Here is a 24,773-nt window from a genome sequence, read left to right as displayed (position 1 = left end):
CTCATTGCGCAGGTCATGGAGTTAGACAACAACATTGGCACGTATAATTACGACATCATCAATTTAAAAGAGACAGAAAAGCAAATAAAAGCTGTCAATAAAGCCAAGGGTAAGAATTCTCTTCTTCAAGAAACTATGTTGTAGCAAGAGAACATAAACTGCTCTTGATTATGGTGGATCCCGGATTTCTTGTGTTCGCCGACGTTGTGCGCGCTTTTATTAGCGCGGTAACTATCAATGCTACGGTAGTAAACTTTCATTGTATTCTTATGACCATTCATATGTTCGCCCGTAAGCACAGTTCGATGAGTTGCATAGCTACGTATGGAAAAGAAACTAGATTTAACCCCTAAGCGCACGAACTGACCGACGACTCAAACGCGGCACGAGGAAAGGAAAATGGAAGAGCCCTCCCTCCCCCCATCCCCGCGATTTTTGTCATGTATCGATATTCTAAAAAATTGTCATCCAATAATGGGTAGCACGATATGCATTAATCAGGTTGAGACAAAAATTATGGGTTTGGGCTATGCTCCTATCGCATTATGAAGGGTTGGGAATTCATCATTTTCTAATCATCACAACTTTATATTTACCTCAACTGACAACTTTCCAGGGACCCCAATAACCGACAACGTACGGCAGGAGTTTATTGATAACCTTTTGAATATCTATGAAGAACTGGAGACCAGTTTTTCCAAGCAGCTGTACTTGTTCTACAAGGGTTTTGAGTTCCGGTCCCTGTGGAACATGGACAAAAAGATGGCAAAGTTTCAGCGTCGCGCTGCAACCCTCACAAAAGGCTCTGGACATCTTCAAGGAGTTACTTCCTTGACAAAGGCTTTACAAGAAATAAACAACATTGAAATGGCAGCTAGAAGCTGTTTTACGACTAAAAAGCCCAAAATTGGTATATACAAATGGTCTTTTGACAAGACGAAAGATCCAACGGTATGGACCTCATTCTTTTCTCTTGTCGACTGTACTGTGGGTTTTGTTCAGTAGTCCAGTGGTCAGTGCATTGAGCTCCGAGTCGGACGACCTGGGTTCTAGTCCTGGCCGGGGCAAGGCGTTGTGCCCTTGAGACGTGCGAGAAAAAAAAATGCGAGCTCCGATTTTAGACTTAGCTAAATCTATATTATTCTTATTTTCCCTCATCCTTGGCAGCTATTTCGAAGTCCCCCCTTCCCCTTACACACTGTTGGCGACAACTGATCCCTCCTCTGTTTCTCATGAAAACTCTATGATTTCCACAAAAATCCTCCATTGATAAATAAACAAGCATCCCCGCAATGATATTTTGTAGCACAACTTATTAACAACTCCGAATTCTCCTACTTGATCCTCTCGCCTCATTCATTTAGATGTTCAAGGAGTTATACAAGAGTTACACGACGTTTTCCTTGGACATTGATCAGGCCTGTAAAGATTGCTACAATGTGCGCCTCTTAAAGGTACATAGATACAGAGTTGTTTAAGGAATGTGGTAAACTTAACAGATTTGAATACAACTACTTGCATCGACAGGTTACTTTGGTCTTGTCAACTGCGTTGATAACGTGAATTGACCACCATAAAGAGTTTCAAAGCTGACGTTTCGAGCGTTAGCCGTTCGTCATTCGCTCTGACGAAAGCTAACGCACGGAACGTCAGTTTCCAAACCCCTTTACGGTGGTCATTTTAAGTTAGTTGATAATACCGAATTACCCTGTTACACTCTCCCACCAGCGCAGCACCACAGCTTCTTCAGAAATTTACCTCTGTTTAGTTACTTGCATCGACGTTGTCATTTACCGTCCTATGTTGAGGGTTTTGCAAAATATTCCAAGATCATTACTGATGGAAGGCTAAATAGGATTTATCTTACACAAGCTTCACTTTCCTTCAAAAGAACTTGAAGCGTTTAAATCTAAATTTTTTTAATCTAACTTTTTTCGCCTTATAAATTTCGATGTTATTTCTGAATTTTGTTCCTGAAGACCTCATTTAACAGTTGCATTTTGTGCTTAAGATTTCATTGCGTGAAAATAGAAGAGGGCTTAGTTCGAATCAATTATCATTCATGGATATCGCGAACGAATGATCGTGCTTTTATTGAATAATGATAAATATCAGTAACACCTGTCCTCCAATAGATTATATGTAAGAACCAATCAAAATAGGTGTATAACTAAGCCTATCGTATAGAACGGAATAGACTACGGGTAGCGTAACCGATAAGATTGCCATATCTGGATAGAAAGGTGGTAGTGGAATTCTATTGATGGAAAGTAAATATAAAAAAGTTACTGAGGTGAATTTTTGGCTTTCACCACTGTAGTGTATTAGGACCCAGACTCCCCCTCAGTGGGGCATGTAACGCCTGACTAGTGTTGTTGTTGAGGACCACGAGTTGGATAGGCAGAATAAAGCCATCGTTAAGTCCAATACTTTGTAATCCTCCTATTTACCGACCAGATCGGACACAACAACCACGAGCAAGTAGGAATTTAAACAACAATGCATCAAAAAGAAGGATTCCAAGAAAATGATTTAAAAAAACTTTAACTTTAGTGTAAATATTTTGTTATCTTTTAAAGATGTATGTGGAGCTATACGGTGCAGGCCAAGATCAGAGCGTCCCAGACAAAGTTCATCTAAAGCTCAGACCACTGGGAAGGTCTTACTTTAGGATTGGCGATGAGATCAAAGACTTCCATCAGCCAATGGCCTCTTGGCGATACTTAAACTTCGATCGTTTCAGGATAACTAATGAGGACAAGTGCAGACAGGAAAAAGAACAAGGGAAGGGTAAATGGCTGAATATGTTTTAAAAATTTAAATAAACCTTCCAAACTGTTAGTTTTAACAATTTCCTTGTTCACTTATTCACTTGAGTATTTCAACGGAAATGAAAAAAAGAAAATTATAAAAATAAAAATGATATATGGCCATCGATCTGTGAAACAACAACGTGATGAAATGAACTTGCTTTCCTAAGGATGCTAAAAATGACAAGTTCTTGATCATTTGACACAATTTGATGAATTGCGAGTTTCTCCTCACCCCTAATTCTCAGGGGGAAAAAAATTATCTCAATATGCGGTAATGTCGCAATCTGACTGGCCAATTTGCCGTTATCGATAAGAGTACAGACAACGCTGCTTGCGTCAGCGTGTCACGCAATGCCTTTATCAGACCTTAAACATGGATGACTTGCACTGAAAGAATCGTTTCAATTGCCTTCGATACTGAGGTAAAAAAAATCGACAGCTGCTGCGCCACGTGAGTCCACAACATTTTGATCACTGTGATAACGAATATCGTTGTCAATAAGAGTATAGACCACGCTTTATCAAAGTCGATTTGTGAAATTATCTTTTGTCGAATAAAATATTGGATTCCTAATCAGGGGAATTACTTTGAAGCCAAACGGACATGCAAAGCGTACTGATTTTAATAGGCCTTGCCATCTCAGCATTATCTGCTAGGAAAAGAATCTACCCTAGCGCGAGCTGGTGTCTGTGGGAAAAATGGTGAGCTCTTATTAAGAGCAACTACGCATGCGTTGTCTTAATTTCAAATGGAAAAATTCAACAGTTGAACTTTTTTAACCCTAGATGGCGGTTTTTACTGTATGACAAAAGACGACAGGCGCCTGACAGGGATGTGCTGTCATCCGCTCATAGCCGCACCTTGTGATGACGCTTTGGCGGGAGAAGAAGAATGTCGAAGTGTATTTGGAACATACCGCCTTTCCATACCAATTGATCCGACATTGGACTGCAGTGCACAAATAACTTACAAAAACTGCAAAAATCTGAATGTAAGTTTGCCCAACTGGCTTCAGTCGTTCAATGGCTAGACATAGCTATCCCATAGATGGCCGAGAACGTTCTATTTCTTTTATACAATTCTCCACTAAATGGCGTTATCCACCCTCTGAAAGGTGGGGCCTGGTGAAAAGGGAAGGAATAAAGGGTTTGGTACTGGTGAGAGGGGGATGTCAAATTTGATCATTTAAGGGGGAAGGGGCTAGTAACGGTGATTAAGGCACCAATTCAATCATTGTTCATCTCCTAAGGGGGTCAGAGGACTTAAGGGGGATCATGGTTTTCAGGGAATAATGGATGGGGACCAGCAAAGTATAAAGAAAAGTGACACTCAACGAGTGGGGGATTATCAGAATAACAGAGCCTTAGGGGGGGAGTCAGGTAAATGATATTATGGCATCATCAAAATCCTCCGAACTAATCTTGTGCCCAGATCTTATTGTATGACTGAAATGTTACCACGCTTGACGGTGGAAGGTCTAGGTATGACCCTTCCTCTGATTCCCCAATTTACCATAACGATTTTATTTCCTTATCTTTTTTCTATTCATTTATTTTTTCTCAGCGAGAACTATTCACCCACATGAATGTTTGGACAACTTTCATGTATTGGCCCGAAGCATACCCACAGACACCGGAGGATTGTGGGATTCAAAAGCGCAATGCCACAGTCGAACCGGAAGTCGAATTATTGGACTCTCCTCCTATCCTAAGACGAGACGCTGATGCCGATTTAAACAACAATAAAAGGAAATGAACTCGTATACTGCCATTGAAATAAACAGACGAATTTAAAAATGTGTCTTCTCTCGTTAAAAATTTCCGATCTGACTTATGACGTCATGCTGTACTCAATTGGTTCAAGATTTCCGAATTGGAATATGAAGATTTCGATTCCTTTGGGTAAAGGAAAACAGACGAGAATGGCTTTTTTTATTATTATTATTTTTAGGGGCGTCGTATGAAACTATAAATATTAGTCCACTTTATCGCCTGTACTGAGACTCGCAGTATGCAGTCTAAACATCGTGATCCACATCTGAAGGGACTTCATCGTGAGACAAACGACTATACTTCACCTAAAGAGAAATCTAAGTCAACATCAAATACTGATAAACAGGCTGCAAAACCTCGTACCATTCCATCCTCGTTTGCCTGAGGAAGTTATCACCCCGTCATCACACCTCGCCACGCTACGTCCTACTGCTCAATATGTATAGTAGTTCCAAGGGATAAGGGTCTGAGTTCGTAAGTCTTTGTAAAACGCTGATGAGGGGGTACGTCAAGACACAAATAAACTGAGATATGAAGTATACCACTCCCCAAAAGATTGCACGTATTTCAATGGAACAGAAAAAAAAAATAGTGCCTTTCTTGCGCACTGATTGGCTACTTTGGAAGTGATCAGCAAGTGCCACTCACCTCCGAGCGGCCGAAGAAATGAAATCGCGCGTCAACAATTTAATTTCTGACCATTCTTTTATATGTTGACAGAAAAAGAAAACTAATTTGGTTTCAGTGTGGTACATATTAAGACAACTATTCCCCTATTCTTCGGTGAATATTTGTTAAATATAAGATAAGGCTACATGACTACTCAAGGTTCCTCACAAAACTTAGCAATAATTGAAACACGATGTCATCAACCTAAAGACTAACAAACGTCAGCGGACAAAAACTGAGTAATCCGTGTATAAACCACACCCATTTTATTCACAAAACAACTTCAGATGTTATAAAATATACTAAAATACGTTTTGATAGTCTCAGCAGGATTAACACTTCATGGTCGGGTACTGCTTAACGGGAACAACCCATCAACAGAATACGTGATACATGTTTGAAATGTGTAACTATTGACGACATTCTAAACGCTTTTGGTACATTTGGTGAAGGGCGAACGGCTTTGAAAATTCCTTTTTCGGAAATGTTGAAGTCAAATTGTCAAGCGATTCTTCCAAAATATAACATACAATGATTTTCATATTCATACATGACAAAAAACATCAGGTGTTTCTCATTTTTTTGTGTTTTGTTTGTTTGTTTGCCTTTTTACCAAAAATTTCATTACAAAGCATAAAAAAACAATTCACCTTTATAGCTAAAACGTTTACTTTTGTAACAATTTGGTTTTTCTTAAAAAAAACCGTATAAATGACTTTGTCGTGCATTTAAAGGTAATCTCAGGACCTCAAATTGCACAAATATCGCTTTTATAGCATGAGCAAAATCGACTAGGGCTTAGTCAGGGTAAACCAAAAAAGAACGCTTCGAAAGGGACCAAAGGCTTGTGGGATAGCTTCAATAAAGCTTTTTGTTTCTCGATCGTATCAGTTCATAAGTGAAATTAGTTTAGAATGACTGTATCACTTTGAGGTTATAAAACTCTCCTAGCTACGCTAACTGAACACCTTTTCGCTGTCATCAACTGGCATCTTGATCGTCATTTTCTTTAATAAGATTCAGTTCCACAGCAGTCTCCAATGCTCTTTCAGCGCACGCTTTAACCATTGACATGTCAGGATCGTTGTCTTTAGAGAAAACCATCAGGATCTCGAGAATTTCACTTTCGATCAGCTGCGATAAACAACAAGAAAAGAGAGATATTAAAAAATATGCACACGGATACATTAAATGACACTTAGGGTGTAATAAACTGAGTCAGTCGATTAGTCAGCTGATCTGTCATCCTGTAACTTTGTCAATCTGCCAATCCGTCAATCTGTCCATCAGTCAGAAAGGCAGTCACTCTATCAATGAGTCAGCCGGTAAATCAGCCTGTCGGACAATTAGTGTGTCAGTCAGTCGGTCAGCCTGTCGATCAGAGTCAGTCCATCAGTCAGTGAGTCAGTGAGTCAGTGAGTCAGTCAGTCTCTCAGCCAGTGGGCGGGTAAATCGGTCTGTCGGTAAGCCAGTAAGCATGTCAGTCAGCAACTTAGTCGATCAGAGTCAGTCAATCAGTGAGCCTATCGATCTGTCAGTCGGTCAGTGAGTCAGTCAGCCAGTCAGTCAGTCTCTCAGCCAGTCAGCAGGTCAGTCGGTCAGCAAGCCAATCAGCTAGTCAGTCAGTCCGTCAGCCAGTCAATCTGTCTGTCAGTCAGTCAGTCAGTCAGCCTGTCAACTAGTCAATCTGTCAGTCAGTCAGTCAGTCAGTCTGTCAGCTAGTCAATCTGCCGGTGAGTCAGTCAATCAGTAAGTCAGTTTGAGTCAGTGTGTCTGTTTATCAGTCAGTTCGTCCTTCTTCACTCGTCTGTCTGCAAGTTCGCCCGCAAGCAAGTGCATCAGTCACTTTAATTGCGGTGAAATGTGCCTTGAGTCAGTTAATTTTTAAGTCGGTTTTGCTGTCCATTTCTCATACGAGAGATTTTATTCTTATTATTATTACACTATCATCCAGCTCGCCGTAAGTCGGCCCAGCGAATGGTGATTGAATCAGCCCAAAAAATTCAGGCAATCGATCAAGCAAATCCTACCTTAGTAGCTATGTCCTTGTTCGCAGATATCATGTTGGCTGCAATATGAGCTCCTCTATAAAAGAGAATGGTGACACCATTTGCGTTAACCTCGTGTAAAGTCCGAAAAGAAATTATCATTCTCGGAGAGTCAGCGCTTGAAGAGAAAAGTCCAACGTTACCTGTGCCTGAGCTCTTTCTTCTCGGAAACCAACAGCTGCTTCTGGATATCCATGTAAGATGAGACCTGCAAAGTAACGTAAAATTATTGAGACCAAATTAAGGTATAAGGTTACAACAAGAGAGAAAACGTGTCAACACAAGATACACTAGCTGCCATACCTTTATAATCTGTTTGCACACTATCTCGCTCGAGGAGAGAACTGCTAACGCACCAGAAGCCGCCCTACATAGAATTTAGAAACAAAGATGGCTTATAAAATTGGCTAAAATTATAGCCCTTGTTTGCTCGCACCTTGATGCGCTACGAAAATTACCATCCGTCATTAGTCTGCGTTTATTATTTGCTTTCTTCACTTTAATTTTTGGTATTTCCCCTACACCGCCATGAGGTTAGCAAAAAATGGTAATGCTCTCAGAGAACTTTCGGCAAAGTTAAGTAGAAAACGAAAAAGAACATAGCTGCGTTACATATCGTGGAATTTTTTTTCGACGAATCTGTTTGAAGTGGAAAGTAACAAAGGTCAATCATACCGATACAATAATCCAAGAAAAAAGTCAAATCTGCCACACAAGGAACTCCATGCCTTCCCTTTTGCAATAAGTTAATGAGTTCGTTAAAATCCACGGGGAACTTTGGTAGAGACTCAGACTTAGTTTAATGGCAGCATAATGTCCTCGGTTATCTTAGGATTCTGAAAGTTAGTCTGGTCTGCGGCTCCACTTACGCTCTCCCAATTGAACCACTCCTGCAGCAGCTGCCCTTCGCTTACCGTCTAACATCACAGCGAGCAAATATCAGGGTAATTTTCAGAAACGCGCACCACTGAAATACAATGAGCAGATATGAATATCTCACCGAGAAAGTTCAAAGTCTTCTTCGCCTGACAACAGAGTCAAAAGCTTCACTCTTTCTGTAGGGGCGTCTTCTTTTTCGTACATTTTGAATACCTGTAGCAAAGCAAAAAAAAAAGGAGGGAACAGCAAAACCAATATACCGTTGACGCAGTAAAGTTCTGGTCGGGGAGCTTATAACTGGGAGCTTATAGCTGAAGGGACTCCATAGATTTTATTATTATCGCGTACAGTATACATTTCTTTGTTTGAAAATCTATGATATTTAAAACGAAAACTAAATTTCGCCTCCTACCTCTTCACAAAGCACCATGTTACACATACACTCAGTTGCGGCTCTTTTAACCAGATCATGTTCATCAAACATCAGACTTTCGATCAATGAAAAGCCTTGCTCCTTCACAATATGCCGCCTACGGTCACAAACAGAAAAATCTAATGAAAAAACACTACAGCAGTAGCTCCTTTTGTAAGTGTTAAAGGGCTAGGAAAAGATACGGTACATTATGATAGCGTTACGATAAAGAGCCGGATAAAATCAGAAGTCTGGAATCTTTCCCTCTGAGCTAAAGTGGTCTTGCGAACTGTCTAGGTGTTGCAGTTGTTTCGAGAAAGATGAGTCTTGACAATTTGTTTTTCTTGATGGAAGTTCTTGCTGGTTTCTGGGGCGCAATATCTTCCAGAGAAGGTGCATTCATAGGTTCTCGCACCCGGTGGTTAGGATGGATTTGTCTATGCTACTTTAACTAATTCTCACGCAATAATGTGAGAGAGAGCGGAAAAGAAGGCGTTTAATACGTCAAACTCTCGAGGTTTTCTTTCTTTCTTGTCTCACCTGACTTCGTCGTTCATTTGTGCCAGGTTTGTCAGGGCCATAAGTGATTCAAATTGTTGCAAGGCCTGCAAGGTTAACAAAAGTATAGTAATCAGAAATCTTTAAAAATATCCAAGAAAATACCATATTTCAAGCGAGGAAGAAAGTGTCTCACCGTTTTAGAGGGATGTAGTAACTTCAGCAGAGGACGAACCAAGCCGAAAGACTGTCAAGAAACGAAACAAATCATTAGATAATAAAAATACATTTATTGCCACAAAGCTTTCTTAGTTAAAACAAAGGTAGGGCAATTTTCACGAAAGTGAACATGGAGTTAGGAAGGTAAGACTGCTAATTCTTCCATTTGCGAAAGGAACTTTAACCGCGATGCTCAACGAGTTCGCTTTCTAGAGAAAAATTGTATTTTTTTTTTTTAACGTTTCGTCGAAGCTTGAAAGGCAATTAACCCTGCAAATACCAACGCAAGCGTAGTTGGGGACTCTTCTGCAAAATCACACTGTCAAAAACTTGAATTTGCGACAGAACTCTGACGCAATGATCAACGATGGGTCTCTTAGCCCATACGAAACACCACGTCGCACCACGAACTATTTCCAAACGTGATCACGAATTGTCAAGCATATCCCTTACTCTTTGTCCAGGAAATGCGACTTCCGGGTTCATAGTGATAGCAATTTTAGCCACAGATTGCGCTGCAAAGTCTGCTCCTTTCTCTGTGTTTTGGGCAGCAAGGGAGATCAATGCCTAGAAAAAAAGACGAAACAGTTAGCATCATGTGGCATTTATAAGCATACTGAATGAGAGGTTAATAAAACTTGCTTCATGCAAGACGAAAATGCTCATTTCTCGACAAGGTAACGATATTTTTATCCGTTTTTGGTGTCTTTGAAAATTGTCTGTCATGAGTAGATTAAACTTTGAGTCAGCAATTCACTGAGAAAGACAAAAATTTTCTGGATTCGAACAACAAAAGATAGAACACCCATGCTTAAGTTTAAGGCTGAAATAAGAGAACACCTTATTTAGAAGCACCCTCCCCTCCCTTCTCTTACCTTAACTCCACCTTGCTGCACAGTAACACCTCTGTGTTCTTGCTCATTTGTTATCCCCATAAAAACTCTGAGGAAAAACAATAAAAAGTTATAGCAATTGATTCTGCTTACACTATCGTTAAGATCCTGGTCACAACTCACATCGGGTAATTATTTAACCATTTAACTTCCATGAGTGACGATAAAAACCTGAATCTAGAAAGGGAAGAAACGCACCTTGATATCATTTCTCTACTGGTATTACTCTCTGTATCAGACAGGTTAACAAGTGCTGATAGTATACCTTCCTGTTGACAAGGAAAGCGCAATTGCTGATGAATCTCATTATTATGGAAATGAATTATTCCATGGAAAGTGCGCACGAATGATTTTTATTCATGAGTTGCGATGCATTAAAAAAACGAACGAGTGAGTTTCTTTAATGCATCGCATGAATAAAAGTCGTTCAAGCACTTTCCATGGTATGATGTTTTTATTTGATACAAACTTAGATTTTTTCACAATTTAATTCAAAGATTGGAGCGAACGAAAGTGAGACTACATCCTTTGTCCAATCAGAGACGAACGACGATACTTGACAGTATAAGTCTCAGTAGGTATGAAATAACATTTTCTTCATAAAATTGTATATAACTACACCTGCGTTAAACTAGAAATGAACAATTATTGAATTTGGTTTTCGAATAGTAATACGTATTAAGAAAATTATCATCTCACCTCGACAAGTTTCTTGATTCTCTTTTTGACGTATTCCTCGCCATCCTACAAAAAAGTCAATCGACCGATCTCTTGATGAATTGAGATAAAAAGTCACTTTAAAGGTTGGCGTAATTTTTTGCAACTAAAAAAGAGTGCAACAGAGTAATCAGACTGTCAAGCTTTTTTGAAGAAGTTACACGCTCAATAGAGCTACCATTCATTTTTCACGAGCTGGGGCCAAAGGAAACAAATCTAAGTTCTCAAGGCCCACACGTTCACTTTGGAATTCGCCGTTCAATTTAGCGAGTAAAGCCAAAGTAATCTCGAATGCTCGTTGAGATAATAAGTTCATAGCACTACTGGAGGCAACAGCAACGTCTTCTTACTGTGGTCGAGTTCACAGACTTCAAGGAATCAGATTATTAACAGGCACAGAAAATAACACCATAGAGTAAACCATAGAGTACAAAATGTAGAAAATCTTTACCTAAAACTCGATTGAATCGAACCTCTAACCAGCTCGTGTATTAACCAGTTTCCCTTAAAGAGAACTTTGTTGTTATTAAATGTCAGTTAGAGCTCGAATCTGTCATTCATTTTCCTGAAACTCGAGTTAGCGGGATTCTAATTTCCTCACGCTGCCTTCGAAACTCTCCAACAGGATTTTATGCTCACCTTTTCGGAGAATTTCGGCAACTTGACTTTGGCAAATTCACCAAGCTGTTTCATTTCATCCGGAATTTCTGGTTTGTCAAACGTGTTTGTAAGGTTGACCAACGTTTGACAAACTCCGTATAACAGTGAGCCATCTTTAGCCTGAGATAAAATATATGCGTAACACATCATTGTTTAGGTCACCACTCTGTCTCCCACGTACACAAAAGCGTCCGCCTCAACAAAATTTCGATACCGGAAGAACATTTCCTTAAGTTTCCTTACAGGCCTCTTCCGTGCATCAAAACGCGCACTTTCAGTGTTTAGACATGTAAAGTATTTCAGTTTTATCTTTTACCTTTGCTAGTTCCATGAGTGACCTGAGGGCCTGCTGATCTTCGAGGAAAGTCTCCTGCAATTGAAAAGAAAGAAAAAATTATACGGTTTTTAGGGGTTCAAAGAATATTTGTACACGAAATTTAAGAATATCGAGGTTTGACGGATAGTGATGATCTTGGTGACTTGTGTCCGATTTTGGATATAAGTGTCCGATTTTAGACATAAGAGTCGATCTGAGACACCACTGTCCGATTTTGGACACTATTTTCCGATTTTAGACACTAAGTTCCGAATTCAAACATTAGTATCAGATTTTAGATATTAGAGTCGATCTTAGAAACTGGTGTTCGATTTTCAGTTAGTATCCGATTTTAAACATGTCCGGTTTTAGGCATTAGTGTCCGATTTTGAACACAAGTGTCCAATTTTAGACACAAGTGTCCGATTTTGGACGAAGACTCAATATTACCTTACCTTAACATCAGCGTCCATAGTAAGGAAGGACAATCCCTCAGCTGCCCATTTACGCAGCTCTAAATCTTTCTTAGACTTTGTCAGGAAACTGAAAAAGGAAACAAACCAGAAGAAGTCGCCATACTCATTGTCGCTTAACGAATCATTTTTCTAGGTGTGTTCGGGCTGAACGACCTACTCACAGATCCGAACTGACTTTTTACTGCCCTTTCAGAGTCTTTAATGCGCCTTTCTCTCTAAAAATGAATACCAGGTAATTGTCGAGGAAGCCTGATGAAATGCTAGGGGAAGGGAGGGGAGGGGTTACCCCCAGTCTCTTCATTCTAAGAAAACCGGTATAAGCTCCAACTGGGAGGGCCACTTGGCCCGAGCACAGATTTTGCCATATCTACCTTCCTGACCTGTGACAAGCCATAGAGTACTGATATATACGATACTTATTTACCACACTCACCTACGCACCGATTTGTACAACTTTAATGTGGCTCCCTCTACGAATGTCTGATCATTCACAGTCCCTCCTCCCGTGGTACCAAGTTTACAAAGACCCTAAAGAGAAACATAACCTCGCACTCAAACAACAGTCGCCTTCAAGACTACACAGTGAAATAAATAAACTCACCACCAAGGCTCTGACTCTTATACTGTCATCCTTTAAATGATACAAGTCCTTCAAAACAGGTAACGCCTGTTAAGAAAAATCACAAGTCTGTTTAAACCTGAAACCACTTAGTTGAATATCAACTCCAAGTTGGCTTCTCGCAGGTGAATAACGCTTGCTAATCACTTCCAAACTAGTCAATCTTTTTGCGCGTTTCCTACTGCCCATACACGCTCTAATTTTTATCTGACGCCTGCTCCGTAGGCAAGCTAAGCTTTCCTACGAGGCTATGCACTAAAGAACTTCATAACCATTTACCTTTGTGTTCAGTACTGTGCTTAATTTCTTTTCAGATGCTCCTAACGCTAATGTTTCAGATGCAACAATCTGTCAAATAAACGAACAAATAAATAAACAAAAAATTACACGCATAAGTAAATGAAATCTTGATGCCGGAAATACAGCAGTAGAACTCGATAGCTCGAATAGTCAAGGGAAATGGTTCACTGTTTCAGATGGCAGGAAGTTCGAGCGAGATAATGAGACTGAGAAAAAAGTCTCGAGTTCGAGTTTTAAATATTAAGTTTGCGTCAAAGACGTTCTATCATACAAAACAAAATATAAACCAAACTTTACGATAAAACAAAATATGTTACGAAAGAGGCTTTCTTCATCTTTTTCTTCGTCTCTATCTTTCCTCTAAATTGAGGCATGTAACACTCATTATCATTAGCCAATAACATTATTTTAAATCATAACACAATGTTTACCTAAATAAAAAATGAATTAAAGGAAAAAGTTCAAACCTGAGACACGCGGTCTTCCCTTTCCGCAAGTGCGACCATTTTACCCAAAAATTCTTCACTGCCAAGAACAGTGGCTGCCGCTTCCTGTACTCCCTAAAAAGATGGGATGATCATGCAAAGGAATGAATTTCCTCTAGAACTAGTTTATGGTTCGTTGACCAGCTCTACTAACCTCTTTGTTCTGAGGAAATCAATTTTAATTCATTGCGAAAAAAATTAGGAAAACTTGGTGTTAAATCAATGTAACTCATTCTTGCTTACGATTGCAAGTCTCGTCACTAGTACCTCTCCAAAACCAGGAGTATGGTACTGGTATCAGTAAACGTTCATGGAAACGCGACGAATTAGTGATTGAAGGGGAGAAGGCCTACGGTGGACTAGTATTTCGTCCACCGGGTAGTAATACTCCATGTCGCTTTCTGCTGATGAAACCGACATACGCTCCGCGAAAACATGCATAGATAGCCAGTATGATTCCAGACTTTCGTCCAACTAACGCACGAAGTCTGAAGGAAATATTGTTTACAATGACGCGCGTTGCCTCGATTAGATAAAATTCTGTTGATGCTGTTTGTCTCACTGCTGTAGACCAGTGCTTCTCAACCTTACTAGTGTCCTAGATTAATTTTTATTACATGAAGCTAACAAAGTATCTGCACGAGTATCAGACCTGGAAAAGACAACTTAACGCTGTTGCTCCTTTGATGTGCGCTTCCGGGCTGCTTTGATTGAGATACTGGCTGTAAAATAAAGTCACACTCAGTTAAAATGCACTGAACATCTAGTGTGAACAGCAGAAGTGCATTTAAAAGACAAGTATGGAAAGTTTTATCGTCACATACACCGTGCACTCTAATCTCACCACCTCCCTCTGACGCAACGCGTTCGATCTCTTAGAGAGAAAAATTAAAAAGCGCTGCGTAAGGAGACCGAGCGATGGCTGCGACGAACAATGAAACAGTTTCCAGCTGAGCGTCGAAAAACCAAATCCCAATTTGAATAATTTCAAAAACCAATAAAAATAAAGGTTGACGTCATCATTAACCGATGAGAACTCAAAGTAAAAGCAGGCAACCTGCTTGAAGCGCGGGAAAGCGCGAGTGACTAAGTTGAGATTGGTTTAACTGTCGTTTGCGCGGGCAATTAGTAACTGTACCTGATAGCTGCCGTTGCATCTTCCATAAGAGGTTCTTTTTCCTTTTCATGATAGCTGAAAGAATGGTTCAATAATTAAAGATTCTTATGAAGGAAGTGGAGGCAAAGAAAGTTGTGTTATCATCAAAATACAGTTCTGTGGAGAAGTTCATAGTGGTAAGCAGAAACACCCCTATTTGTATCATAGGAATGGGTATAATGTATGCCTTGCTTTTCTCCTTCCTGAAGAGTTTTTAGCCGATTCAGATTTTACTACCAGACAGGTGTATTTTTAAAACCCCCCAACTAAGTCCGTACAGATCTGTACGAGAATAACAGATGTCTAAAAGATATATTACTGTATGTTGCTAGACAGAATAAGAGAAAAAAAAGTGTTAAACTTACCCAAAAGAATCCACCATCTTTGCCAGAGCAACAGAAATGTGCATTCGAGTATTGTTAGACACTGCAAGGGCTTCCTTCCCTTGAGACTCCAAAGGAGCAGTACTGGCAGCGATAACCATCAGCTTACGAATACCTACAGAAAGAAAGGACAGTTATGTCATAAAAAATCGTTCATCATAATATTGTCCAGAGATGGGCAAGGGAAAATCATTTGAACAAAAATTTCCCAGCACTTGTGAAAAGGTGGTAACTGACCGGAATGTCTCTGATGACGGTAAATGTGGATGACTGAACAAAGTATTCAAGGGGAGACGGTTCTAAGGTCAAGTTAGTGTGAAGTTTAATTTGACAAAGTGTGAGTTAGCAAGTTGTACAGTAATACATACATGATCAAAGCCAATGAAAAAATGAGTTAAACAAGCATGTAAATGTCAAATCATTATCACTTGTGTCACCTTATTCAACACTTTACCTCCAATTTTCACAAGTACTTCAACAGCCAGTTTGTTTTTTGGAACAACTTTGATAAAAACATCAATCACTGCATCACGACTCTCAGCACCAACTCTACCATATATCAAAAGTTAAAACAAAACACAAATTAAAACAAATTAAAATAAATTTTTTTCTGTATTCCTCTGTATTCTTGCAGGCATATATATATATATATGTTCCCAGGGGGTGGGGGGGGGAGGGGGGGAAGGAGGGAAGAGAGCCAACCTATGGTCCTGAGACACCTAGCTTTTTTTTTTCCACCCACTTGACTCATAATATAATTCTTGCAAATTTTGACACAAAAATTTAACTTCCTTAAGGTACAGGCCTATAACAAGTCAAAAGCTGGCCACACCCCTGCACATTTCTATACCTTTACTCTCTTAAATCAACTGAAGAGTCTATTTCCTCAACACCTGCTTAAAAAAAACCCAGGCAATGACGGACACAAATAGTTACATGATAACTTTACATGTATTTATGAAAATGTTCATGAATTTGTAACTAGATTAATCTTGAGTAGTCTCGCAAGTCAAATATTTGTACAATTTTCATAATTATTTACTATCAACATAATCATATCTTAAGTTGCCAGATATAAACTGTTGTGTCCCACTTACTTTTCACTCATAGCAGCATCCATGAGCAATGTTAGAAGACCTTGAATTTCTTCCTTATTTTCTAAAATATTTAAATATGAAAAAAAAGTTAATAATGACACAACACTATATATCATAACCATGCCTCAATTTCTGCCAGATTGTAAATATATACATAACACATGTCGGAAACATTGTGCCCTTATCAAAAACAATGTGCACTAAAAACCTTTACCAGATGAGGGTAAATTTTATCTGAATGGACCAATCAGAGCACTTTGTTCCCTTCCCATTGCATGTCATGTTACAAATCCAAAAAGAAGGTACACATGTATAGACTGACAGATACATTCATTCTAGTGTGTACAAGACAATGCCTACTTTACAATTGAGTAATTTGCTGTGTACCTAATTCTTGTGGTGGTTGTCCATCTTTCATTTCCTTTTTGTCTGGTGGCAATGGAACAAGTGACTCCAGGGCTTGTTGTGGGACTAAAACTGCTGTTGTTGAAACTTCAGTCACTGGCTGAAGATTAAAATATATGTTGTTAGATCTTGTGTCAAGTTGTTATCAAGTTGTTATCAAGTTGTTATCAAAACAACTTGACATGAGATCTAACAAGTCAAAGTCTATATCTGCAAGCTCCATAGATATAACTATGACATTTGCTTTGATCATTGCATGTCCAAGAGTTTTCATTTAAGAAAAATGATAATACCTCCATAGAATATATCAACCTAATAAACAAATACTTACTGATTCAATCAGAGTTAACAGCCTTGACAAAGAAACTTCCTTTAAAACAGATAATGTCTAAAACAAAACAAGCAAGGGTGAATTGGGTCAGAATATTTAATAATACTTTCTGTGAGATAACTCACTGAAAAACTTGTGAATGAGTGGATAGCTAATTATTGAACATGCCAACTGAAACACAACACAAATGAAATACTATGTAGCTATAGATCAGCCTGAACCATAGAAAGACATCCTTGGATGTTTCTTTTATAGATGTATCCAATAAATGCAGTGACAAATCAATTGGTAATACATTATTTGGGAATGAAATGTTAGTGTTTAATATGTTGATTAAAAAGTATCTTGCCGATTGCAGTTGACATCCTCATGGTTCATAATTTTCTAATTCACATGTAGTTAAAAAACAATGCTTAACTTAATTTCAAGTTACCCTCAATTTAGAGTTGGTACATAATCCTTTAAGGACTTTCAGCATTGCCACAGTCTGTTCATCAGACCCACTGTTCAGCAAGGACATCACTCTTTGTAATTCACCTAAAAATATTTATATTATGTACTTATTGACTAAGTGGAAGGACAGAGAACAGAAAAAAATATGATTCTCAGCCACAATGTATGGATTGAACATGGTGGAAAAAAAAAGATTGATTTCGTAGTTTATGTAACAGACAAAGATTACAAAGTTGGTTAGGTATTCAGCTTAATTGTGGCTGTGTGTTTTGCACTTTAAGAAAACAATTTTGATTCACATGGATGGACTTCAGTGATTAATGCACATCAAAACCAGTCAATTCAGATGTGTTAAAAGCTTCATAAATAAAAGCACACTGTTGGGAATGACCACTGATTAAAACTGATGTAATCTGGAGTGCATTGTAATTGATAAATAAAATTATACCAAAAACTGACCTCCTCTAAATATCCTTTGAGCTCCTGGTTCATCATTAGCTAAAATCACAAGATTCTTAATGGCCTAGGATTATAGAAAAAACCAAACCATGAAAGTCATCATTCTGATCTAAGAAAAGTATAATTCTTGACTAGTATCTAATCATTTAACAAAATTGGATGTCTCTTACAGGCTACAGAGACGTGGGCAACACAAAACCATGTAAATGATTATTACAAAATAACTGAAATAGTACAACCACCCTGGTTGGTCAAAAATCTAACATTTATTGCACCAATGGATTCACAGAAAATATTTGGTTCTCAGGAAATAATTATTTAGTCTATGACTTTTTGGAGTATAAACCATACTGAATTTCTATGACTTCTCAGGTCTGAAACACATTCAATGTTGTCAGTAACATTTAACTCCTTAACTCCCGAGATCTCATTAGTTATTCTCCTTACTGTCTGCCCTGACATAGTTGTTGTGATGTTAGTTTGGAGAATTTGGTATTGGATCAACAAATAATCACCTAGTCCATATTTTCCTTTCCTCTCATCACTTGTCTGCTTGATATGGTATTGATATTGTAAGGAGAAATTCTGTATTGATCACTCATGGGAGTTAGGTTAAGACATTAGCCCTTACTTGCTTTCTTTTCTCTTCACTTTCTTCATTACTGAAAAGGGAAGTAAACATCTCCCCCACAAGACCATCAGTGGTGCGGCATCGATCAGTCTATAAATGAAGAATATCAAGGTCTAGAAGGCACATGGTCAATTTGAAAGTTTTTGAGTTAAGTGAATCAACAATCCATGAATCACGAGTCAAACAGTTACTGTTGGTACCTTTGCTTGTAACTGTGCTCCAAGTCTCTTAAGAGTCTCCTGAACAGTGGTATTCTGGAACATGAATTATTCAGTTAGTATTATTTAATGGAAGCAACTTTTAAATAAGTGAATAAAGGGGGGTAAGTTTCTTAAGAGACTGTGGTGCTGCATCCCTGGGAGAGTATAACAGGGTAATTTAGTATTATCAATTGAGTTGATAAAATAAATTGGTCACTGTTAAGGGTTTAAAAGCTAACGTTTCAAGCAATAGCCCTTCGTCATTTGCTCTGACAAAGGACTAACACTCAAAACAACAGCTTTGAAACTCGTTACAGTGATAATTTACATTTTCCACTTCTCTTGATAATTCAAAATTACCAACTCTAAAACAGTTCTGGTATTAGTATAGTTTGTATGTAAGGAATCTGATATCATATACTGTACCTTTGGTTCAATATGGATGAGAGTCCTTGCATCTCGGAATGCAGCCTCAAGTCTTCCAAGTTTTTCTTGTCCCTGGCATCTCCTAAAGAGGGCTTTTGTATCATTTGGTAATGCCTCCAGTGCTACCAGAAAAAAACAAACAAACAAACAAATCTACAAGTCAATTAGTTTCAAACATTTCAATGTTAAAATTACAATTTCAGGTAGCACATCTTAAAAAATAGTTCTTTAATTGTCACCTTGATTAATTAAAAGAACAAGATCAGAAAAGAAAAAGTGTAGAAGTCTTGTCCTAAAGAAATGACATAACATTATGAAATTAAATTATGTTATAACAATAAATTGCATATCAATTTTTGATGACAATCTTTCCTTAGACTTCAAATAATTAACCTACCCTCAGTTGCATCAGTTACAGCTTCTTCATACTTCTCCTGAAATTAAAAATAATTACTATATAATCAATACATGGAGAGGAGTGTTTTGCTCACTCCACCACAGTGTTGAGTTGAATTGTACATGTTTTGTCTTTACTTGGCCTCAATCATTTTAAGCTGTCGCAAGGGACTGAAAATCAATTTTCTGATCCAGTCAAACCCAGTAGAAAAGTGAAAGAAAAAAAAAAGATGTGTTCTCGGTCAACTTTTTAAGTCATGGATCCATGTTTTGTTCCCTTTGATTTATGGCCAAGCTCATTGAGGTTCAGTGGGCCACAAATCAAAGAAAAAAAACTGGGTCTGCAATTTTACCAACTCTGATGTTGACCTTGGTTAGTAGAAATCTACATATGTGATAAAACCAGACCCGTTAAAACAGCATGTATAATACTCACAAGTTTCAAATAACAAGCTGCCCTGTTCTTCAGAATCACTCCTCTATCTTTCAGTTTTCCTTTGTCCTTTTCTTCTGGTGTAAATAATTTGAGAGCTTGAGTGTAACAGGATGCTGCTAATTCATATTTCTCTTCCTTGAAATACTGATTTCCCTCTGTCTTGAGGTCAAGAGCACCTTGGTGTTCAGAATCCTTTGGATAAAAAGATTCTCAGGTAAGGATTCAGTCTGCATATGAGACTAATTAGCATGACTGGAAGAACTTGTCCTGTTTCTGTTGCTTAAAGCAACTGTAATAGTATTACTTATTACACTCCTGTTGTCTATAGAATACTACTGATAATAATTGTAGGTTATCCTAGAGTATTTTCAATAGATCTCCCTCACAGTTCTCAGTTACATATCCCCCTCTACACTCCTGGGTGAAATAGTGAGGATCTTCCTGTTTGAAAAATTTAGTCTCATGTATGGCCCTCAATCACAGCATGATGACCTTGCTATTCCTCAGACCTGGCCTTTTCTAACACCAGACCAGGTTCCAGTCTATTTTTAAGTCAGAGATTTATCTAGTGGATAGTATTGCCCACCCTTCAAACTAAAGTTGTCTTTTCAGATGTTCTCCCAACATCCAAATAACAAAATGGCATTTCACTGATAACCTACATGTAAATATTTCTATCAAACTAAATCTATAGAAGAGGGTAAGTTTTGAAAGAAACTGTAGTGCTGCATCAGTAGGGAAGTACAACAAGATAATTTTGGTTTTATCAATCATGATCATGATGTAAAATGGCAACTGTAAAGAGTTTCAAAGCTTATATTGCAAGCACTAACCCTTCATCAGAGCAAAACAAAGGGCTAATACTGGAAACATCAGCTTAGAAACTCTTTACAGAGGCCAATTTACATTTATCAACTCAGTTGATAAAACCAAAATTATCTTAATCTAAAGAAGGGTGATATTTTCAGGAGGTGTGGTACTGGGGTCCTTTAGGGTGTGTTGTATTCAAAAAATGAAACTTCTTCCCCATTACATGAACACAATGCCATTTTTGTTGGTCGAGATTCCAACACTGCAACCCTGGAATCTCACTTAAATGATATTCTCTCGTGTATTCACGTTCGCTTCGTCTGCTCGACAGAAGAAATAGTTCCCTAAAACCGATATTCTTACTGAAAACGATCAGGGAACTTACAAATGGTGAGATTCTGACCCGTAACAAATGCTCTGGGAAGGGCTGCTGAAGCTGGTTTCCAGTATGACATTGGTGTTATATTTGATCATCACAAACAGCATATCATGTATTTTTAATAATAGGACTAAACTTCAATTAACTTATGTAGTGTCGATCTCCATATTTGACTACACGTGAAACCGACCTCATATCTGTTTTATCTTCACACTCCATGTTTTCCAGCTAAAATATAAGATCACGCATATTACCTTCTCCATTACGATATTGTGTACTTGCTACGCTTCCTTGGCCACATTTTCAGACAAATCTGTTTTTAAATCAATTAATTTCGTTAACTTCCACGAAAAAGTTGTCAAGTTTCAGTACCGAATCGGCCACTGCAGAAACGACGACTAGAATACTTGTGTACAGCGGTATTCTTGATATAATTTATCCAAGGTGTTTGTTTACATCAAATCAAGATGGCTGATGAAGTGGTAACCGAAACAGAAACTCCCCTCTCTTCAAAACGCGCTGAATATCGAAGTTTGGCGTCGTTTCTCAGTTCGCCAATAACTTCCTCGAATGAAATTACACGAGTCCCTCTTCATCGTATACGATGCGGGACACTTGACATAAAAAACGAGGAACGGTGGCTGGAGTACGAACCGCTCTCTAAACATTTAAGATTCCTCCACAAAGACCGGAAACACCTGGACCACGAGCACTGCACTCTCCTAGATTGTCGAAACATCTCCGCGGCTGATCTGCGAGTCAGTGCAAAGTTTGGTTACCTCGATGCAATGAAGGGAATTCTTACTGTTGAATGTCAAAAACTCATACAAATCGACAGTCCTCACTGCGATGCGAGAATTGCGTCATGTAGTTACGTTGTGGAGGTGACCTTTCACGTCAACCACACGGGGCAAGTGAGGGATGTTCTTCGTTCATTGCGGAACGCAAAGCAACTGGATTCTTCTTTTGATGGTGAAACGCCGTCACGGGAAGGAGAAAGTGAAGGAGTGGCCATGGTTTGCCGCGAGAGGAAGTTGAGGGAAGGTCTTCCTGATTGGACACCATATATTCCTCATCGAATCTACTCACCAGCTGTGCGCGGGTTAATCGAATCAGTGATCACGCTTTATACAATTTTTTCCATCTTGTGGGCGTTGTGGCAACTTCACCGGCATGTCGACTTCATACGAGCTCATGTCCAGCCCATTATTGATGCGTTAAAGTATCATGTGCAACTCATGGACGAATGTATTCACTTTTTGAACGGTTTGTTTGAAGAGGTAACGGAACAGTGGCTGGCGTATGTCAAACCAGGATATGTCATACTCTCTTCCTTCGCGTCACCCCTGATTGCTGTTGGACACGAAATATGGTTTGCAGTTGTAAGCTTTTCAACTGCTCTTGCAGTGATCTTTCGACCCTTGTATCTCTTGTTTGAGCCGCTTTTCAAACTAATCAACATGGTGTTTATAAAGACTCCTTATGCTGTCTTCCAGCCATTTTTTTCTTTTACATCAAAATGCTGGTCATTGTTTTACAACACTGTGTTTTGTCGTCTAGTTTTAACACAGATATCTAACATTAAACAAGTGTTCAGTTGGTTGGTGGAAATCCTTGAAAAGAGCATGAAACTCGATCCTTTCAAAGCGCAGCTAGTATTAATGAGATCCACCGTCATAAACAGCGGTAAAGCTCTGAGCCTTGGTCTGGTGTATTTATTCAAAGGCATTGAACGCAGAGTTTGGTTGATGATTGCAAGGCCTGCTGAGGACAAGGATGAGTAATAAGGAGGTGGCAGTCTGTAGAACACCATTATTTACAGGTCTAACATTGAATTCCAATATATATGAAATTAAATTGATGATATATTTACCACTGATGCTGATATCAATTACTGAATTACTCAAAAAATTGTTGTGTTGCATCTCTCATCATTTGAGAATTGTTAATTGGTTTGAGATAATCAATTTATCCAAATACAGTGGGAGTTGAAATTAATAGCTAGTATATGACAAATGTTAACATTTATCCTAGATGATCAAAGTTTATATATTGTTTACTCTAAAGAAAATCTTGAGAGAATTTCATAAGTATACCTAGATTTCAAGAAAAGTTCAGATGAAAATGAATCTCTTCTGTGATAGAACTTTTAGCAAATAGTAACTATCAGTTCAAACACAAACACTGTATAAATGTGATTTAAAGTGAGATCTCAGGCTAAATTTATAGATGTTAGATCAGAACTTACCTAAATATATATTATGATTATGAATGTCTGTACAAACATGTAAAAAAATAGTCACTTCCTCCAGTGGCACTAGTGTCTGCATTATCTACATGGTAAAAGTAGTTATGCTGAAAAGTCACAATACTATCTAAGACATTATTATAGATAATCTATATGTTATTGATAATTCATACTATGATACACAATTTCTGTTATATTTATATAGTTCTTTAAATGGTCTGAAATGACCCTCCATTAATTCAAAATGGCCCATCTAATGTCCTGCATGGTAACTGGAGAAAAAAAAACATTTGGATGTTGATATTTATTACACACATGCATGGTACTATTTATTTCATGAAATTGTCAGGAAACCATTTTAAAATTTATTAATCAAAAGTTTAAAATGTTGTAGAGGTCTTATTACAATTCTCATAATATTTTCAAATTAAGCAATGATATTTGTTGGTGGAAGCTTGTGTTGAAAATGATTTCTAACTTCAAAGGAGAATAAAACTATGGTTGATACTTGCTTTGATTATAATGGGACTGGAAAAATCAGTGAAAATAAATATTGTGTAACCTGATTATTGTTTAGTAGAGTTTAAAGGTTTTTTCAAATGAACACCTACCAGTAGTGGACAACTACAGTTGAAGCTGTATTAAGCAGCCGGTATTAAGCATACACCCTGTATTAGGTGGTCAGTTGTCAAAGCTCTGAAATGATTTCTCCTTAAACACTATCATTTTGACCTCTATTCAGCCATTGTGGTTATGCTGAATCCCAAAGACCTGTTTGTATTGTCATCCACCAGAATTGACTGGTCACTTAAAGTGGAACCACTCAAAAAATTAAAAAAAGCTGTCAAGTAAATTTAACCCATGTTTATCTCCCAAAATCCATGCTTGTAGTGTCTGAGTGAGTTTTTTATATGAACAATCAAATCAAGGCATAAAATGTCATTTTTATCGTTTTTTATAATTATCATTTACTGAGGAATCTGTTTTAAGCAGTCAACCTGTACTGAGTAGTCAGCTAACCATTACCCTTGGGTGACAACTAACAGATTCAGCTGTACTCTTCATGGATCAATCATCCAGTAAACAGAAGGAATCTTTTGCTCTGTTTTATTCCTAACTCTGAGTTGAGGTTGCTGCCCTTCTACAAAATCTGTAGTCAGTTCCAGAGATGAAAAATACACAGCCT

The 24,773-nt window shown here is 38.3% G+C and overlaps 3 protein-coding genes across 3 annotated transcripts; 2 read left to right on the top strand and 1 right to left on the bottom strand.

Moving 5' to 3' along the window:
- The first annotated feature begins 8 nt into the window (after nt 1-8).
- On the top strand, nt 9-4,585 carry LOC131793024 (uncharacterized). Its single transcript, XM_059110434.2, has 6 exons — nt 9-109; nt 617-951; nt 1,365-1,454; nt 2,580-2,790; nt 3,600-3,805; nt 4,378-4,585. The coding sequence occupies exons 1-6, from the start codon at nt 16-18 to the stop codon at nt 4,567-4,569; spliced, it is 1,128 nt and encodes a 375-aa protein (XP_058966417.2). The 5' UTR covers nt 9-15; the 3' UTR covers nt 4,570-4,585.
- A 921-nt stretch (nt 4,586-5,506) lies between these two features.
- On the bottom strand, nt 5,507-21,749 carry LOC131793023 (protein unc-45 homolog A). The gene is made up of 34 exons (XM_059110433.2): nt 21,594-21,749; nt 20,151-20,342; nt 19,716-19,752; nt 19,319-19,440; nt 18,893-18,946; nt 18,693-18,782; nt 18,062-18,125; nt 17,583-17,686; nt 17,150-17,206; nt 16,801-16,918; nt 16,414-16,474; nt 15,771-15,865; nt 15,299-15,431; nt 14,916-14,969; nt 14,430-14,499; nt 13,760-13,852; nt 13,272-13,340; nt 12,975-13,040; nt 12,807-12,901; nt 12,353-12,440; nt 11,898-11,951; nt 11,561-11,701; nt 10,904-10,948; nt 10,403-10,473; nt 10,187-10,253; nt 9,765-9,878; nt 9,289-9,339; nt 9,135-9,199; nt 8,595-8,712; nt 8,304-8,395; nt 7,607-7,670; nt 7,447-7,511; nt 7,286-7,340; nt 5,507-6,389 (listed from the first exon to the last, which is right to left on the bottom strand). The coding sequence occupies exons 1-34, from the start codon at nt 21,600-21,602 to the stop codon at nt 6,237-6,239; spliced, it is 2,826 nt and encodes a 941-aa protein (XP_058966416.2). The 5' UTR covers nt 21,603-21,749; the 3' UTR covers nt 5,507-6,236.
- A 35-nt stretch (nt 21,750-21,784) lies between these two features.
- LOC131793027 (uncharacterized) lies at nt 21,785-24,122 on the top strand. The gene has a single exon (XM_059110437.2). The coding sequence runs from the start codon at nt 21,807-21,809 to the stop codon at nt 23,121-23,123; it is 1,317 nt and encodes a 438-aa protein (XP_058966420.2). The 5' UTR covers nt 21,785-21,806; the 3' UTR covers nt 23,124-24,122.
- Nucleotides 24,123-24,773: the final 651 nt, after the last annotated feature.

This window comes from Pocillopora verrucosa, chromosome 5 (genome assembly GCF_036669915.1).
Source record: "Pocillopora verrucosa isolate sample1 chromosome 5, ASM3666991v2, whole genome shotgun sequence".
Classification (NCBI taxonomy): Eukaryota; Metazoa; Cnidaria; class Anthozoa; order Scleractinia; family Pocilloporidae; genus Pocillopora; species Pocillopora verrucosa.
Note: the sequence above shows the minus strand (reverse complement) of the source record. Positions and strands in the feature narration are given on the sequence as shown.

Excerpts from the sequence above, each read along its gene's own strand:
- LOC131793024 (XM_059110434.2), top strand. The coding sequence starts at position 16 with ATGGAGTTAGACAACAACATTGGCACGTATAATTACGACATCATCAAT. Across the intron at positions 110-616 it reads AGCTGTCAATAAAGCCAAGG|GGACCCCAATAACCGACAAC; the intron begins GTAAGAATTCTC and ends ACAACTTTCCAG. Across the intron at positions 1,455-2,579 it reads ACAATGTGCGCCTCTTAAAG|ATGTATGTGGAGCTATACGG; the intron begins GTACATAGATAC and ends TATCTTTTAAAG.
- LOC131793027 (XM_059110437.2), top strand. The coding sequence starts at position 21,807 with ATGGCTGATGAAGTGGTAACCGAAACAGAAACTCCCCTCTCTTCAAAA.
- LOC131793023 (XM_059110433.2), bottom strand. Across the intron at positions 15,866-16,413 it reads GATGCTGCTATGAGTGAAAA|AGTTGGTGCTGAGAGTCGTG; the intron begins GTAAGTGGGACA and ends GATATATGGTAG. Across the intron at positions 13,041-13,271 it reads GCACAGTACTGAACACAAAG|GCGTTACCTGTTTTGAAGGA; the intron begins GTAAATGGTTAT and ends TTTTCTTAACAG.